Source organism: Schistocerca nitens, chromosome 6, assembly GCF_023898315.1.
Source record: "Schistocerca nitens isolate TAMUIC-IGC-003100 chromosome 6, iqSchNite1.1, whole genome shotgun sequence".
NCBI classification, from domain to species: Eukaryota; Metazoa; Arthropoda; class Insecta; order Orthoptera; family Acrididae; genus Schistocerca; species Schistocerca nitens.
In genome coordinates, this window is record NC_064619.1 from 4215301 (window position 1) to 4230736 (window position 15436).

The window sequence follows — 15436 nt, forward strand, 5'->3', positions numbered from 1 at the left end:
AGACGATTCAAAGTTTATAAACTTCTTTTCAGATTCTAAAGGCAGATGGAACATTTGGAAACATTTTTTGATTCTGTGAGTGTGACACAGCATACAGCATGATGCTGTGTATGTCGGGGTGCAAGAAAGAGTTTGAATGCACTTTGGAAAGCTATGTTTTCTTAAGAACAATTTTAGAGAATGGGAGTCGTATAGTTAGATGTGAAGCTGAAGTTGGTCTTAGAAAGTTAAGTAGCATTAAGGTAGCTTTAATCAGTGTGGGTTTGTTTGCTGCAACAGTTTGTCCAAGCTGTGAAAAACTGCGAGCCGAGGATGTTGACATTTCCACTTCTGTTGAAATGCTGACACTCTTACAGTGTATTTTTTTAGCTGAGCTTCAGACATCTTTTTCAATTCATAGGGATCCAGATGAAAAGAAACTTACGGAGACCAGGAATTTGGAATCAGTTCCACCTCCACTAGCTGCTGAGAATAAGGAAAGGAAACTTAAAATTAAACACAAAAGATTCTTTGATGAATTATCTGACTCAGAAGGCAAACACAAATGTCCTGAAGAAGAAACAGGATCAGATTGTGTTGAAACCTGGAAAAGAATGAAAATATCGTATACAAATTCTTCAAGATAAGTTGCAGAAGAGAGTCAATGTTTACAGAGAATCTAACTTAAGGTTTTCCTCCCTCTCAAATATTGCTGAACTAGAAACTGTTCAAATTTATGATGCTGCAGAGAAGCTTAGAGCAGTCTCCAAGTCTGATTCTGACATAGAGAACAACTTTGATGAAGTTCAAAAGCTATAGGTTGTGTATGAAGAAAGGAGATGCTGATATGTGGTCTTCTCTTCCATTTCTCTGTAGAATTTTTTTTTTTTTTTTTTTTTTTTTTTTTTTTTTTTTTTTTTAAATGGGGAAGTCTATCTAATTGTGTTGGCAGCGCTCAAGACTCTAAATGTGTAGGCCAGACAGCACTTAAGACTACAACTGTACTCCAGCAACAAACAGTTCAGTTGTAAAGGCTCTTTTCTGTTTTAAAAGTATTAAGAACTATCCTCAACAACAATAAAAAGTAAGAACACCTGATCAGTCTTGTAGCAATACGCATAAAATCAGCCATGAGCCAGTCAGTCTGATCTTCAGGACGTGATGAATGAATTTGCAAATACGAAAGTAAGAAGAAAGTCATTTCACTAAATTCACCATAATTTGGAAAAGGTTAGTTAAATGGTATTGTACTGTGTATTTGGGAGTGATGAAATTTCAGATTTAAGTGAAGTAATTTTCATATAGGGTGTTAAAGTATCATGGTTTCTTTTTTTCCATATAGTATGTTCAAGTTTGATACTTATGTGATAATTTTTCAGTAAAAGGGGCTACTGAACTGTGGTAGTTATTTTATAATTTTTGAATATATATGTCTTCCACGTGTGCTTTGTGTTGTATGTTATTTAAAACCTTAAGTAATGTTTATAATTGAAGTTAATGATTATGCAGCTTTATTGTTGGTAATCTGTAAATAAACAGCAATGCTGAAGTTCAGGAACAGGGGGCATAAAATAAATTATTCACAGGGGCATCACACACCCTAAATATGGTCCTTAAAATATGTAAATGACATTCTTGAAACAGAATTCATGTGGAAGTACAGTAACTCAGATCATGTAGAACATAAGCAATATAGTGCTTTTCATTTATTATTATGTTGTACTAACATGAAGCAACGGAAGAACCAGTTAACATGAAAACACTTCTTTTTAACAGATCTATTTTCCTAAAGCTGTGCACGTAAAAAGGCGTAATCTGTACGGTATCACTCTGATCTAGGTACACTGAAAACACTGACCGAAAATACCCTTGCTCAGTCCTCATTATGGTTCAAACCTAATGGCTTCTTGCTAAATGAAAACAAAACCCAGACACTTTACTTTAGCCTCAAAGAGATTCCTAACTACCAGGAATTAGAAACTGTTAAATTTTTAGGTGTTACTATTGACAATAAATTGATGTGGGAACCACACATTAAAAATATATTGGCTAGGCTTTCAAGAGTTATTTATCTAATTAGAAATTTAAAAAGACATGTTCCCAATGACTATGTGAGATCAGCATATTTTGCCTTCTTCCAAAGCATCATCTCTTATGGAATTTTACTGTGGGGTAGTAGCTGTCATGTAAGTGACATTTTACTTTTACAGAAGAAAGTAATAAGAATAATAACTGATTCTGATAAAACAGAACATTGTAAACCTCTGTTTATTAAATTGCAGTGTCTTACGGTAGTAAACTTATTCATCTACAATGTTTTAATGTACATTAGAAACAATGTGTCTAATTTTGTGTTGACAAGTGATATTCATAGCCATAATACTAGAAACAGAACATCTGTAGATGTACCATATCATAGATTATCAAAATCGCATAACTCTTACCTAGTTCTTGGACTAAGGATGTTCAATAGACTAAGTGCTGACGTTAAAGAACTGCCTGTAAATATCTTTAAAGCTACTAGTGAACAATCTGTTTTACACCATTGATGAATTCTTTGAAGATGAAAATACTGTATTCTAATGTGTACCTATTTTATGTAAACCAATTTACATCGATATAGTAGTTTATGTAGAAACATATGCTCTTGACTTTGTCTATTGCTGTAATCAGCTGAACGACAATAAAATTATTATTATTATTATTATTATGATTACTTCAGGCAGGGGGGTTACCTTCATAGTCTCAGATGTTACTGAATCAAGCACATGTTAAAATTCAGAAATAAGTATGACATTTATTTTTTTCATTTTCTCCAAAAAAATTCGTGCCCCAAGATATAGGCCTCCAAAGATGACACTGCGAACACTATTTTGCAGATGTGGATTCCAGAATTTTTTTTAAAATGCTGTATCTCTGTAGCAGTTCTAGATATTTTGTTAGATTTTTTTTATTTGAAAGATAATTGCTTTATGATTACAGTGGTATCCTCCGTTTGGACGTGTCAGTCAAAGTTCTTCTACTGTCACCTTTTGAATTATTTTATAATTTACAGAAAAAAAATTTCTCGAAAATGCCAATCCAGAAAATTTTTCTGTTGGTTAGTACGGTACCATGTAGTACTGTATTCTGTAAAGGAGAGCTTCAACTTTTAAATTGGAATGGTTTTAATTTTTAAAAAAATCATTTTTTAACTTTCGAGGGTAATGTATGTCTTCACTGAAGTTGTTTCTTATTAATTTCTTTGTTACAATATTTCTTTTTATCCCATGAGAGGTTCGAGTCCTCCTTCAAGCACGGGTGTGTGTATTGTCCTTAGCGTAAGTTAGTTTAAGTAGTGTGTAAGTTTAGGGATCGGTGACCTTAGAAGTTTGGTCCCTTAGGAATTCACACACATTTAAACATATATTTCTATTGTCTTTGTTGCATTATTTCTTATCTCTTTGTTCTTTGCAGTTATTTCTTTTCACTTTCATTGTTACAGATATTTCTTACACTGTGTTGTAGTTTCTTGTCAGTTTCTTTGTCATGGTTGTTCATTGCAGGTTTCTGTATTGTAGTTGTTCAGTGCTAATTTGTTTACTAAAGAGGCTTCTAAGAAATCTGAGACCATCCAATGAGTTCTGTGTTTTTCGAGGAATTTGCCAGTTGACACAGTTGCTTTGTGTTTTGTGAAAAGAACTGTTTGAAATATCTTCTGACTGGGGCCACTGGAGAGTGAAATGTGCTGACTATTTGCATATCAATAAAAGAGTGATTTATATGACAAACAAAAAAACGGACTTCGTTCAGTTTGGGAATAGGTGTTCTCATTTGAAGACTCTGTTTCAAAGTGAACATGTTTCCAGTGATGACTTTTTGTGTTATAAATTATTTGACAGAATAACAACAATGATTGTATTTGAACAAAGTGAAGCCTCCCATGGTGCAGATGATGCAGATTTTGCATCTGTAGAGGAAGAATTAAATACCCTGAATCAGTCAACTACGGAGGTAGGTTTTAGTCCTGTTAAGAAACCATGGTCAGTGAAGTCGAGTCATAAGTACTATGCATCAAGAAAGTGCAGAGAAATTCCTAAAGCTATGGATGAATACACTACAGCAAAACTGACCACACCCTTCAAAGTAGAAATTCAACCTTCAGAAGAAACTGAACCAAAGCACTCTTGCACCTCCTGCCAGGAATTTTTCGCAAATATCAATTCAGCTGTTGAATATTGTGCATCCTACAGTGAAAAGATGCAAGTGTTAACTCTTATTCCATAGACATTTTTGAAGAAAACAATTTTGAACCACGTCCCATCAGTATCAAATTACATGTTGGACAAATCAAGAAATGTAAGGTCTGTAAAAGGAGCCTTTAGTCATCCTATAGAGGCAGCTCAAGTTCAAATAGTGCAGTCATTTTGCCTGGAAGATAAACGAGACTGTTCTTGCCAGAGTGCTAGCACAAAAGACACTACAAAAGTTGAAGGTCAAAAAGTTGTGAAAGTGAAGAGGTACATGACTCTTAGTATTAAAGAAACTTTTGCAATTTATAAGAGCAACTATACAACTTCACATATTGGAAGATCAAAATTTTATGCACTATGACCTTAGTGGGTATTTCTACACCCACCTAGAGATGTCTGTTTATCTGTGTACTTCGCGAATTTTGAACTCTGTGTGGTAACTTTGAAGAACTTAATGGAGCACATGACATATGACAACTTGGTTGGGTGTATGAAGTCATTGGTAGTCTGTGACGTAAAGTGAGAGACTTGTTTGTTTCAAGAATTTGGTGACTGCCCTGGAAAGGGAGGATTGTCTTTACAGACACTTGGCCTGCAGATAACTCTGCAGAAATTACATATGCGACGTGGGAGAAAAATAAACTAATTAAGAAAACTGTTGTGTTTGACAGCTTCATTGATGAACTTGGTAAAAGATCAGTGAAAGCAGCAACACACCAGCACCTGAAGAATTTGCAACAACACATTGCAGAAGTGAAAGAGTGTGTACAGGCTGAAGAACTATGTTTAGTGCTTCACCGTGATTTTGTTGAGAACGGGTCTGTAATTCCCCCACAAGAACTACAAGTGTGTCAGAAACAGTAGGATAATATTCAGATTCACAATCTGAGAAGATGGATGTTTCTGGCATGTGTGTAGGACTGTGACTAATGAACTACAGAGATTGTAGACACCAGTTATGAGTTAAACGAAATTGTAGTGAACTTTGTGCTACCACATGCAGCAGATGGTGGGTATAGCTTTCCAGCTGAAAGACACAACAATGCCATCAGTGCTCACTTCCCGTTCACGATGTTTTGAATATTGTTCCTCATATTGGTTCAACAGGAAGGTATCACTCTATATCAAAGGAAGATACTGAACCAGTTGAGCTCATTTTTAGTTAATTGACTGGCAAATTTCAGTACAAAACAGAGTGCACAGAAGTTGTATAAATTGAAACCTTTAAGTCTTCGGACCTTTCGCATGCATTTTGGAACCATTTAAAATGCTTGAAAAATGAGTGTCTTACTCATCTTTCAAAATTAAAATTATGTTAAATAAGGTTAGGTTTTGATTTTTATGAGCCTGTTATGTGATAATGTGGTAATAAAACAGGTTTTATGAATGGCAAAAATTTCAATTGTTTATAAAACCTGTTCAAGCTAAAAGTGGAAGCTCTCCTTTTCAGGGAATATAGACCTATATAGTACTAACCAACGGAAAAAAATCATAATTTTAAGGATTGGCATTTTTGAAAGAAAAAAAATTTTCTGTAAATTATAAAAAAAAGTTCAGAATGCTATAGTGAAAGAAAGGCAGATAAGTCCAAATGCAGGATTTCTTTGTAATCATAAAGCAATTATCTTTAAAATAAAAAAAATACCAACAAAATATCTAAAACTGTTCCAGAGATACAGCATTTTAAAATTTTTTTCCAAAATTCGCATCTTCAAAATGGTATGCACAGTGTCATCTTTGGAGGGCTGTATCTCGGAGCAGAATTTTCTTGGGAAGAAACAAAATAATATGTGTTCCTTACTTAGTCCTTCATTTTAACATATGCTTAATTCAATAACATCTGAGACTTTCAAGGTAAGATTTTTTTCCTAACCTGCCTAAATTGATATGGACTATGCCATAAAAAGAACTGTGTTGATTTATTTATGGATTGTGCTTCAATTCTTGATAATTTATGAAGATTTAATGAAGATTGTCTAATGTTTTTATTTGGCCTTGTAGGATGGTTATTGGGGACTTTCAGCAACGACCCCTTGTGAACCTTGTGGCTGTGATCGTATAGGTTCTATTAACACTTCCTGTGATCAAGTTACTGGTCAGTGCCATTGTAAATCTGGAATCGGAGGGAGGATTTGTGATACTTGCCTTCCACATTATTATGGCTTTTCTGTTTCTGGCTGTTCAAGTAAGTTCACCTTTAAAATGATTTATTGTACTAGCACTCTATTGGGCATCTGTCAAATTTTTCACTTATAATTAAATCTCTGCTCCTCTTCTTTCATTACCCTGAAATTTCATGTATGCCATACCTGTCATTCTTTCCAGAATTCCTCTATTTTAGAATTTATGACAATGTTATGGAAAAGTTATTACTTTGTAACCATTTCACCTTTCACAAGAATGATAAACTTATTACAGTGAAGTCTTCATTTGAATAAATTACTCCTAGGTTGAATTTATAACTTAATATTTCTTAGCTTATAAACACTAGTGAACTTTTAATGTGCTGGAGTGAAATGCAGTACACTGGATCTAGCCAGTAAATGATTAAAGAGGCTTAAGATCCTCTTCTATGCTAATAAAATGCTACAGCATTAGAAAATTATAGATAAAGCCAAATCATTAAATATTGTCCTTTTTTTAGTTGTGAGTGATGACTGTAATATGGTTAATGAAAAAAATTGCAGCAGCTTTCCTTTACATAATTGCCTGCATGAGTGCAACAGAAAATTTATAGGTGTAATACAGGAAATTATCTGGTATTTATGATTTTTTTGCATAATACTACAAGTAAAGTGTTAGCTCTATATGCAGAATAGATCTTTTTATAAGGTTTTTCCAATAGTCATGTTGGATTTGTTCATTCAGATCAATAACGAGGAACACCCTGCTGTGGTACAATTGTTTTGATTGATTTATCCCCTAATGAAAATTCATACAGATGTGAAATGCCTGAGTCCATAGGCACATAAGGAAAAAGGGTATGGACATTTTCCATGGAGAATTCTTATGAGAAAACATTTTACAAGGTAGATGCCACATTTTTTGAATGCTGACCAAAAACAATCGCAAAAAAAATATCGTCTATGTTAGGACCTTTTATGAAAGAATCCAACAAGTTGTTTGATCTGAGTTGTTAATGTGGATGAAATGTGGGTCCACCACTTCCCATTAGAAACGTAATGGCAGTCGTAGCATTATGTGAAAGCTGTGGCCCCGTACCAAAACAAGTGAACTTGATTTCATCTGCCAGAAATATTACAGTCAGCATTTTCTGAAATGTTAAAGGAATTTTTCTTATTCACAGCATTGCAATGGCAAAACAGTAACTGGCAAATATTACACATGCATTTGGGACCTACTGCTTGAAAAATACATTTGAAGAGACCTGGGTTGCAAAAGGATAAAAGTCTTCACTTTTCAGAAAAAATTATTTATAAAGTATCAATTCACAAGGGTGTTTTATAACAGATAAACAGAGGCATTTAAAATAGAAATTATTCTAACAATAAGTGTTGTGCCATTAATGGCATCCCACTTGCATGGGTTGAGTCTTACCATCATAATAGAAAGGAGATGATCCTGGCACTGCCATGAATGGTAAACTACCAGTGGTTACAGGTGTTGGAGCAGCACCTTTTTTAGGATAGGTAAGACAGAAAGATGTCAAGTTCTACGAGAGGTCAGGATTGAAACAAATCTTCAGTTTAGGAAAGAAATTAAACAGCACAATTCTAGCACATTGGATCACCAATCACAGCTATCAATTATAAATTTTCACCAATCACCAGAAATTTTATCTCCACCAAGTTGTATCTCAGTCCTAGGTAATTGCATTGATGAATTAAAGTCACCCAACCCAGTTGACATAATCTGCCTCTCTGAACACCGTGTGACCACTGGTATAGGAACTAGGCCTAAGCACAATGAGAAACTCAGACAGGAGAGTACTGCAAATGTTAGAATAAGGAAAGGTTCTCATAAAAGTATAATCAAAAATAATGTAAGTATATTTCATCAAAATATTGGGAGTTTAAAGAATAAAGTAGATGAGCTTCTGGTTTGTTTAGAAGATTCAGAAGCTGAGAATGAAATAGATATACTCTGCCTGTCTGAGCATCACATTGTTACTGATATGGAAAAGGTAAATGTAAGTGGATATAAGCTCTCTGCACATGTAATGAGAGAAAATATGGAGAAAGGAGGAGTTGCCATATATGTCAAAAGTTATCATTGTGCAAAAAGTATAGAAACAAAAAAGTTTTGTGTAGAGAAACATATAGAAGCATGTGCCTGTGAGCTTAAATTAAATAAAGGCACATTTATAATTGTAACTGTATATAGGTCCCCATCAGGAAATTTTCATCTATTTCTGAAAAATTTGGACTCCTTGTTGTGCTATCTGTCAGACAGGGGGAAGCAAATTATTATTTGTGGGGACTTCAATGTAGATTCTCTGAAAGAAGGTAATAGGAAAAATGACCTTGAAGTATTACTCGGTTCTTTCAATTTGACACCCGTTATTGATTTTCCTACTCGGGTGGTAAAGGATAGCAGCTCACTGATAGATAACTTCTTTATAGACCAAGATAAGTTTAACCAGATAAATGCTCAGCCTGTTGAGAATGGTCTTTCTGATCATGGTGCACAGCTAGTTACAATATATGACATAGCTCCATTCAGCAATACTAAACAGTCCTCCAAAGTAGTACGTCCAGTCAACGATTTAACAATTGCAAATTTCAGGGAAAGCCTACAGCAGTTAGACTGGGATGAGGTGTACCGTGAACCTGATGCCAATTTAAAATATAATTTATTTCATGACATTTTTGTAAATGCATTTGAAAACTGCTTCCCCAAGAAAATAGTTAAATATACTCGTAAGAAACCTTGTAACAAACCATGGCTTACTAAGGGTATAAAAATATCTTGTAACCGGAAAAGGGAAATGTATCTGACAGCAAGAAAGAGTAGTGACCCAGAAACTATCAAAAATTATAAAAACTACTGTGTTATATTAAGAAAAGTTATTAAAAAATCCAGGAGTATGTGTATCATGTCTGAAATCAGCAACTCTGATAATAAAATTAAAACAATTTGGAATATTATTAAAAGAGAAACAGGTCAACCAAGAGCAGAGGAAGACAGTATTACCATCAAATTGAATGAAAACTTTACGAACAAAAAGTCAGAAGTTGAAAATATTTTTAATAATCATTTTCTAAATGTTGTGGATATAGTAGGATCCAGGTATTCATTAGAAGATGCTAGGCTGTTAATGGAAGAGGCCATACCTATCCAATTTGATACAATTGAAATCTCACCCACTTCTCCCTCTGAAATTAGGAAATTAATAAACTTGCTTAAAAGCAAAAACTCACATGGAATTGATGGCATTGCCAGCAAAATACTAAAAGCTTGTTCTCAACAGATAAGTAAGATTCTCAGCCACCTGTGTAATAGCTCTCTGGAACAGGGCATTTTCCCTGATAGACTGAAATATGCTATTGTTATACCTTTGCATAAAAAGGGGGATAGATCTGATGTCAACAATTACCGTCCAATCTCCCTTCTAACAGCTTTATCCAAAATTTTTGAGAAAGTAATGTATTCAAGAGTAGCTTCACATACCTGTAAAAATGAAGTACTAACAAAATGTCAGTTTGGTTTCCAGAAAGGTTTTTCAACAGAAAATGCCATATATGCTTTCACCAGTCAAATTTTGAATGATCTGAATAACCGAACACCACCCATTGGGATTTTTTGTGATCTCTCAAAGGCTTTTGATTGTGTAAATCATGAAATTCTGCTAGACAAGCTCAAGTATTGTGGCATGAGTGGGACAGTGCACAAATGGTTTAATTCGTACCTAACTGGAAGAGTGCAGGAAGTTGAAATAAGTAGTTCTCGTAACATGCAAAGATCAGCACATTCCTCAAACTGGGGAACTATCAAGAATGGGGTTCCACAAGGGTCAGTCTTGGGTCCTTTGTTGTTCTTATTATATATTAATGACTTGCCATTCTATATTCATGAAGAGGCAAAGTTAGTTCTCTTTGCTGATGATACAAGTATAGTAATCACACCTGACAAACAAGAATTAACTGATGAAATTGTCAATACTGTCTTTCAGAAAATTACTAAGTGGTTCCTTGTAAACGGACTCTCACTGAATTTTGATAAGACACAGTACATACAGTTCCGTACAGTGAATGGTATGACACCATTAATAAATATAGACCTTAATCAGAAGCATATAGCTAAGGTAGAATATTGCAAATTTTTAGGTGTGTCCATTGATGAGAGATTAAATTGGAAGAAACACATTGATGATCTGCTGAAACGTTTGAGTTCAGCTACTTATGCAATAAGGGTCATTGCAAATTTTGGTGATAAACATCTTAGTAAATTAGCTTACTACGCCTATTTTCACTCATTGCTTTCATATGGCATCATATTTTGGGGTAATTCATCACTGAGGAATAAAGTATTTATTGCACAAAAGCGTGTAATCAGAATAATAGCTGGAGTCCACCCAAGATCATCCTGCAGACATTTATTTAAGGATCTAGGGATATTCACAGTAGCTTCTCAGTATATATACTCTCTTATGAAATTTGTTATTAACAACCAAACCCAATTCAAAAGTAATAGCAGTGTGCATAACTACAATACTAGGAGAAAGGATGATCTTCACTATTCAAGATTAAATCTAACTTTGGCACAGAAAGGGGTGAATTATACTGGCACTAAAGTCTTTGGTCACTTACCAAATAGTATCAAAAGTCTGACAGATAACCAACAAGTATTTAAGAAGAAATTAAAAGAATTTCTGAATGACAACTCCTTCTACTCCATAGAGGAATTTTTAGATATAAATTAAGAAAAAAAAACAAAAAAAATATTAAAAAAATTAAAAAAAAGAAATAAAAATAAAAAATAAAGAAAAACAAAAAAAACACAATAAAATAAAGTTGTTATATTAACTTAAGTATGTTGTTAAATTAACCTAATTATGTCATGTATTGGAAAATTCGACTCATTCCACATCATTACGAAATATTGTATTCATGATCCATGGAACTAGTATTAATCTAATCTAATCTAATCTATTGGTGTCACAGGCATGACACCAAGCTCAGAATGAGGGAACATAACATATACAGTGTTACAAGGATCAATACGACTTAAATGGGCATCCAAAAACTGTAATGTTTTCTTAAGTTGCATCATCATCATCAGTTAACTGCTATATTAGCAGGTCCTTTGCCTCTCCATTTTCTGCGATCCATTGCTTCCTTCTTAAGGCTGCTGTATGTTGTGCCGTCCATCATGTCATCCAATATCTGGAATCTCTTCCTTCCTCGCTTCCTTTTCCCTTCTGCATAACCTTCTAAAACTGTTTTTATCAGTCCGTCATTCTTTCTTAATATATGCCCAATCCAATTTCTTTTTCTTCTCTTTATTACATCTAGTAACTGTCTTTTCTCTCCCACTCTTCTCAGTACCTCTTCATTTTTTACTCTGTCCATCCAACTTATTCTTTCCATCTTTCGCCATGTCCAGATCTCAAAAGCCTCCAGCCTTTCTCTGTCTTTTTTCCTCATAGTCCATGTTTCAGCGCCATATGGAAGAACACTCCATACAAGACATTTTGTGAGTCTCTTTCTGAGTTCTCTGTCCAGACCGCTGCAGAAGATTCTCCTTTTCTTATAAAACGCCTCTTTTGCCATTGCTATCCTTGTTTTAATTTCTGTGGTGCACTTCCAGTCGGTGTCTATCCTGCTTCCAAGATACTTAAAATTTTGCACCTGTTCTAGTGTTTCTCCATTCAGCACAATTTTTATTTCCTTATTTCCTCCTATTGCCAATACTTTTGTTTTATTTGTGTTAATTTTCATTCCATATTTTTTTCCATTAGTTGCAATGGTGTCCACCAAATCCTGTAATTCTTTTTCCCCTGTGGCTAGAAGGACCATGTCATCAGCAAATCTCAAGCATCCTACTCTTCTTCCTCCAATTTCTACTCCTTTGTCATCTAATGAGCATTGGTCAATCATATTTTCCAAGTACAGGTTGAAAAGAGTATGTGATAAACAGCATCCTTGTCTTACTCCTTTCCCTAGTCTGATCCAGTGTGTACTTTCTCCTCTCACTTTAACTGAAACTTTTTGATTAAGGTATAATGAGTTTATAAGTCTTCTGGTTTTCCAGTCCACTCTCTTTTCCCTCATAATAGTCGCCAGCTTGTCCCATCCCACATTGTCAAATGCCTTTTCTAAATCGATGAAGCACATATATAGGTCTCTTCCTTTTTCAATAAACCTTTCTCCCAAGATTCGTAGGAGCCCTATTGCATCTCTGGTGCCCGTATTCCGTCTAAAGCCAAACTGCTCCTCGCCGAGATTCTCCTCTATTACTTTTTCAAGTCTTTTATTAATTATTCTTAACATCACTTTGGCTGCATGTGAAATGAGGCTGATTGTCCTGTGCTCGCTGCATTTCTTGGTTCCTTGTTTTTTCGGTAATGGAATCATTACTGTTGTCAAAAAGTCCTCAGGCCATTCACCACTGTCATATATTTTATTACATAACCTCAATATTTCTCTTATTCCATTGTGGTTCAAGCATTTTAGTATTTCTCCCGGTATTGTATCTGTACCTACTGCTTTGCCATTTTTCATTGCAGCAATGGCAGACTTTACTTCTTCCATTATGATGGTCGGTCCTTTCTCTTCATCACTTACACTGTTGTGTGATTCAAGTTCCAGAGTTTCTGGTTTGCTATTTGTGTCATATAGCTCTTTTATATATTCTTCCTATCTCTGGAGGACATCGTCACGATCTTTGTACACTACCTCTTCGTCTTTACTCAAAATTTCCATAGTAGCACTTCCTGCTCTGTTTTGTTCCCATGTCATAGTCTTTACTCTGTTGTATAGTAAGTCGTATCTTCCCTTCCTGTCCAGTTCTTCAATTTCATCACATTCCTTAAGTTACAAGCATACCAATAAAAGGCCAAAATCAACCTTAGCAGGCCTGCACAGCCCAGATGACAGCTGAACAGACCTACAAGAGATTCACATCTAACAGCTTATAATTTCACACTCAGATTATGGGAATTGTAAACAAGCATTGATAACTGTTAGCTCCAGAAGTAGACTCATTGGTGATACACTATATTAAAAACTGTGTGTAAAATTGCTTGGAATCCAGATGGATAACAAGTTAAAATTAAGTGCACCTAGATAAACTAATTAAGAAGCTCAGTTCAACATGGACCTCTCTTCTGGGGCAGTGCACCTAAAGTAAATAAAGCCAGACTGGACTGTAACAATATTATGTAAAGTAGACAACCAGCCATCTTACAGAAACTTTTTCAAATACCTTGACACCTTACACTCACTTCCCAATAAATATACTCATTAATGTTTTTTGTTGTTTATAATAAAGATCAGTTCCAGCTGAGCTGTGATTTACATGATCACAGTACAGAAGACAAAAATAATTTTCATGAAGACTTTGCATCCATATCTAGGGTTCAGAATAGAGTTAGGAAAGAAATTTAACAATTTTCCAGCTAATATAAAGTAAAGCACTGGGAATCTCTATTCATTTAAAAATAAATTAAAAACATATCTCATTGACCACTTATACTACAAATTATCCAAATGTCTAGAATCAGGACTTTGCATCCGTACTCCACAGACCTCTGTGACATTCAAGGCAGAGGGTAGTTCTGATTGCAGCATTTCTTTGAGTTCGTTTCACAAATGGAGCAAGGGAACGATGATTGTATCAGTGCCTCTGTGTGCGCTGTAATTAATCTAATCTTGTCCTTACGATCTGTAGGTGTGTGATACATAGGCAGTGGTTGTATATTCCTATAGTCATTATTTAAGGATACAGAGTACTTTTCTGGCTCAAGATTATGTAAAAATCAACACCTATTTCTTTCAGGCACTGTTTATAATGTACATGTTTTACAGACTTTTTGTTGATATCAGGTAATGCAGCACACTTTCTAAACAAATTAGAAATATTTTGAATATTTTTGAACCTGCTTATAGTTGTTAAAAAAATTACAAAGAAATTGATGCAAATTTTTGTCCAAAATGCTTCCTCAAATTGAGGTACCATTCAATTCAATGTTATACATTTGGAGGAGACCAAATTTTTACCAGATATGCATGACATGGTGGCTGATGTACTAGACCTATTTAATTCCACCTACTATGTATATTACAGGGATAAAAAATATCACATCATACATTTTAATTTTTATAATTTTTTTCCTAATAAAAATGTTATTTTTTCTGTAATTTAGTTGATTCTGCAATAAAGCTTAGGTCTACTACATATCACTGCATCTAGTACACCAACTTTTAATGTATTTAGTCCTACAAAAACATTCTTGGGTAATCTCTCCCATATGCAATCGTTGAAACTTTCATTTGTATTCTGAGTGCCCCCATGAAGACATTTACTAAGCAAAACAGGGTCACTCAGGTCTCAAAAAATTGGTTTTATTCTGTTCATAACAGGCTCAGGAAGAGAATGCTTATGATGGTATCTTTGACCACTTTCGTTTGCTTTTCGGTAACCACACCAAGAATCACAGCAGCTGTAGTCCCATACTCCACCAGATGGAGCTACATTCACACCAAGAATCTGCTCCTTTAGGACAAAGTCCGTAAACAGGGTGGTCATCTGTGGACAACTTATGAAAGTAGGTGGCCCATACAGCTTTTCTCATTGCTGTAACATCATTCAGAGGTGCAGTTCATCTAATGGCCAGTCCATAATAACCCTTAAGAAGGTCTATTTCAGTTTCTGTCAATCTGCCTTGGCCAGACAGAGATTTTCCATCAGATAGCAACTTTCCTTTAATTTCTCTTTGTAGCTTCCTGAATCTAGCTCCCATCCTCTTTTGCACATGTCCACAACACTCCACTATAAACACTGAACTCATTAATTTTATTGAAAGCTTTAGACTCCCCATCGCCTAGGTACTTCGTACATCTAACGTTATAAAAGGGCACCGACCTCTGAAATATTTGTAGAGCTCCATCACACTCCACACCTCCACTGTAACCATCATAATTCTTAGAACACTGATGTTCAATATGTTCTTCAGTGTTACCATGGCAGGTGTAGCAGTACTTAGATAAGCACTCAACACCAACAACTTTTCCATTCTCCAGAGAAGTAGCACTTACAACACC

At 34.9% G+C, this 15436-nt stretch overlaps 1 protein-coding gene across 1 annotated transcript in view; it reads left to right on the forward strand.

Annotated features, from left to right (window-relative positions):
• LOC126262654 (laminin subunit alpha-1) overlaps positions 1 to 15436 on the forward strand; it is a 429094-nt gene that overhangs the window by 125892 nt on the left and 287766 nt on the right. Inside the window, exon 3 of the mRNA XM_049959424.1 lies at positions 6213 to 6396. Coding sequence (XP_049815381.1) covers positions 6213 to 6396 — 184 coding nt within the window. The remainder of the gene's footprint in view (positions 1 to 6212; positions 6397 to 15436) is intronic.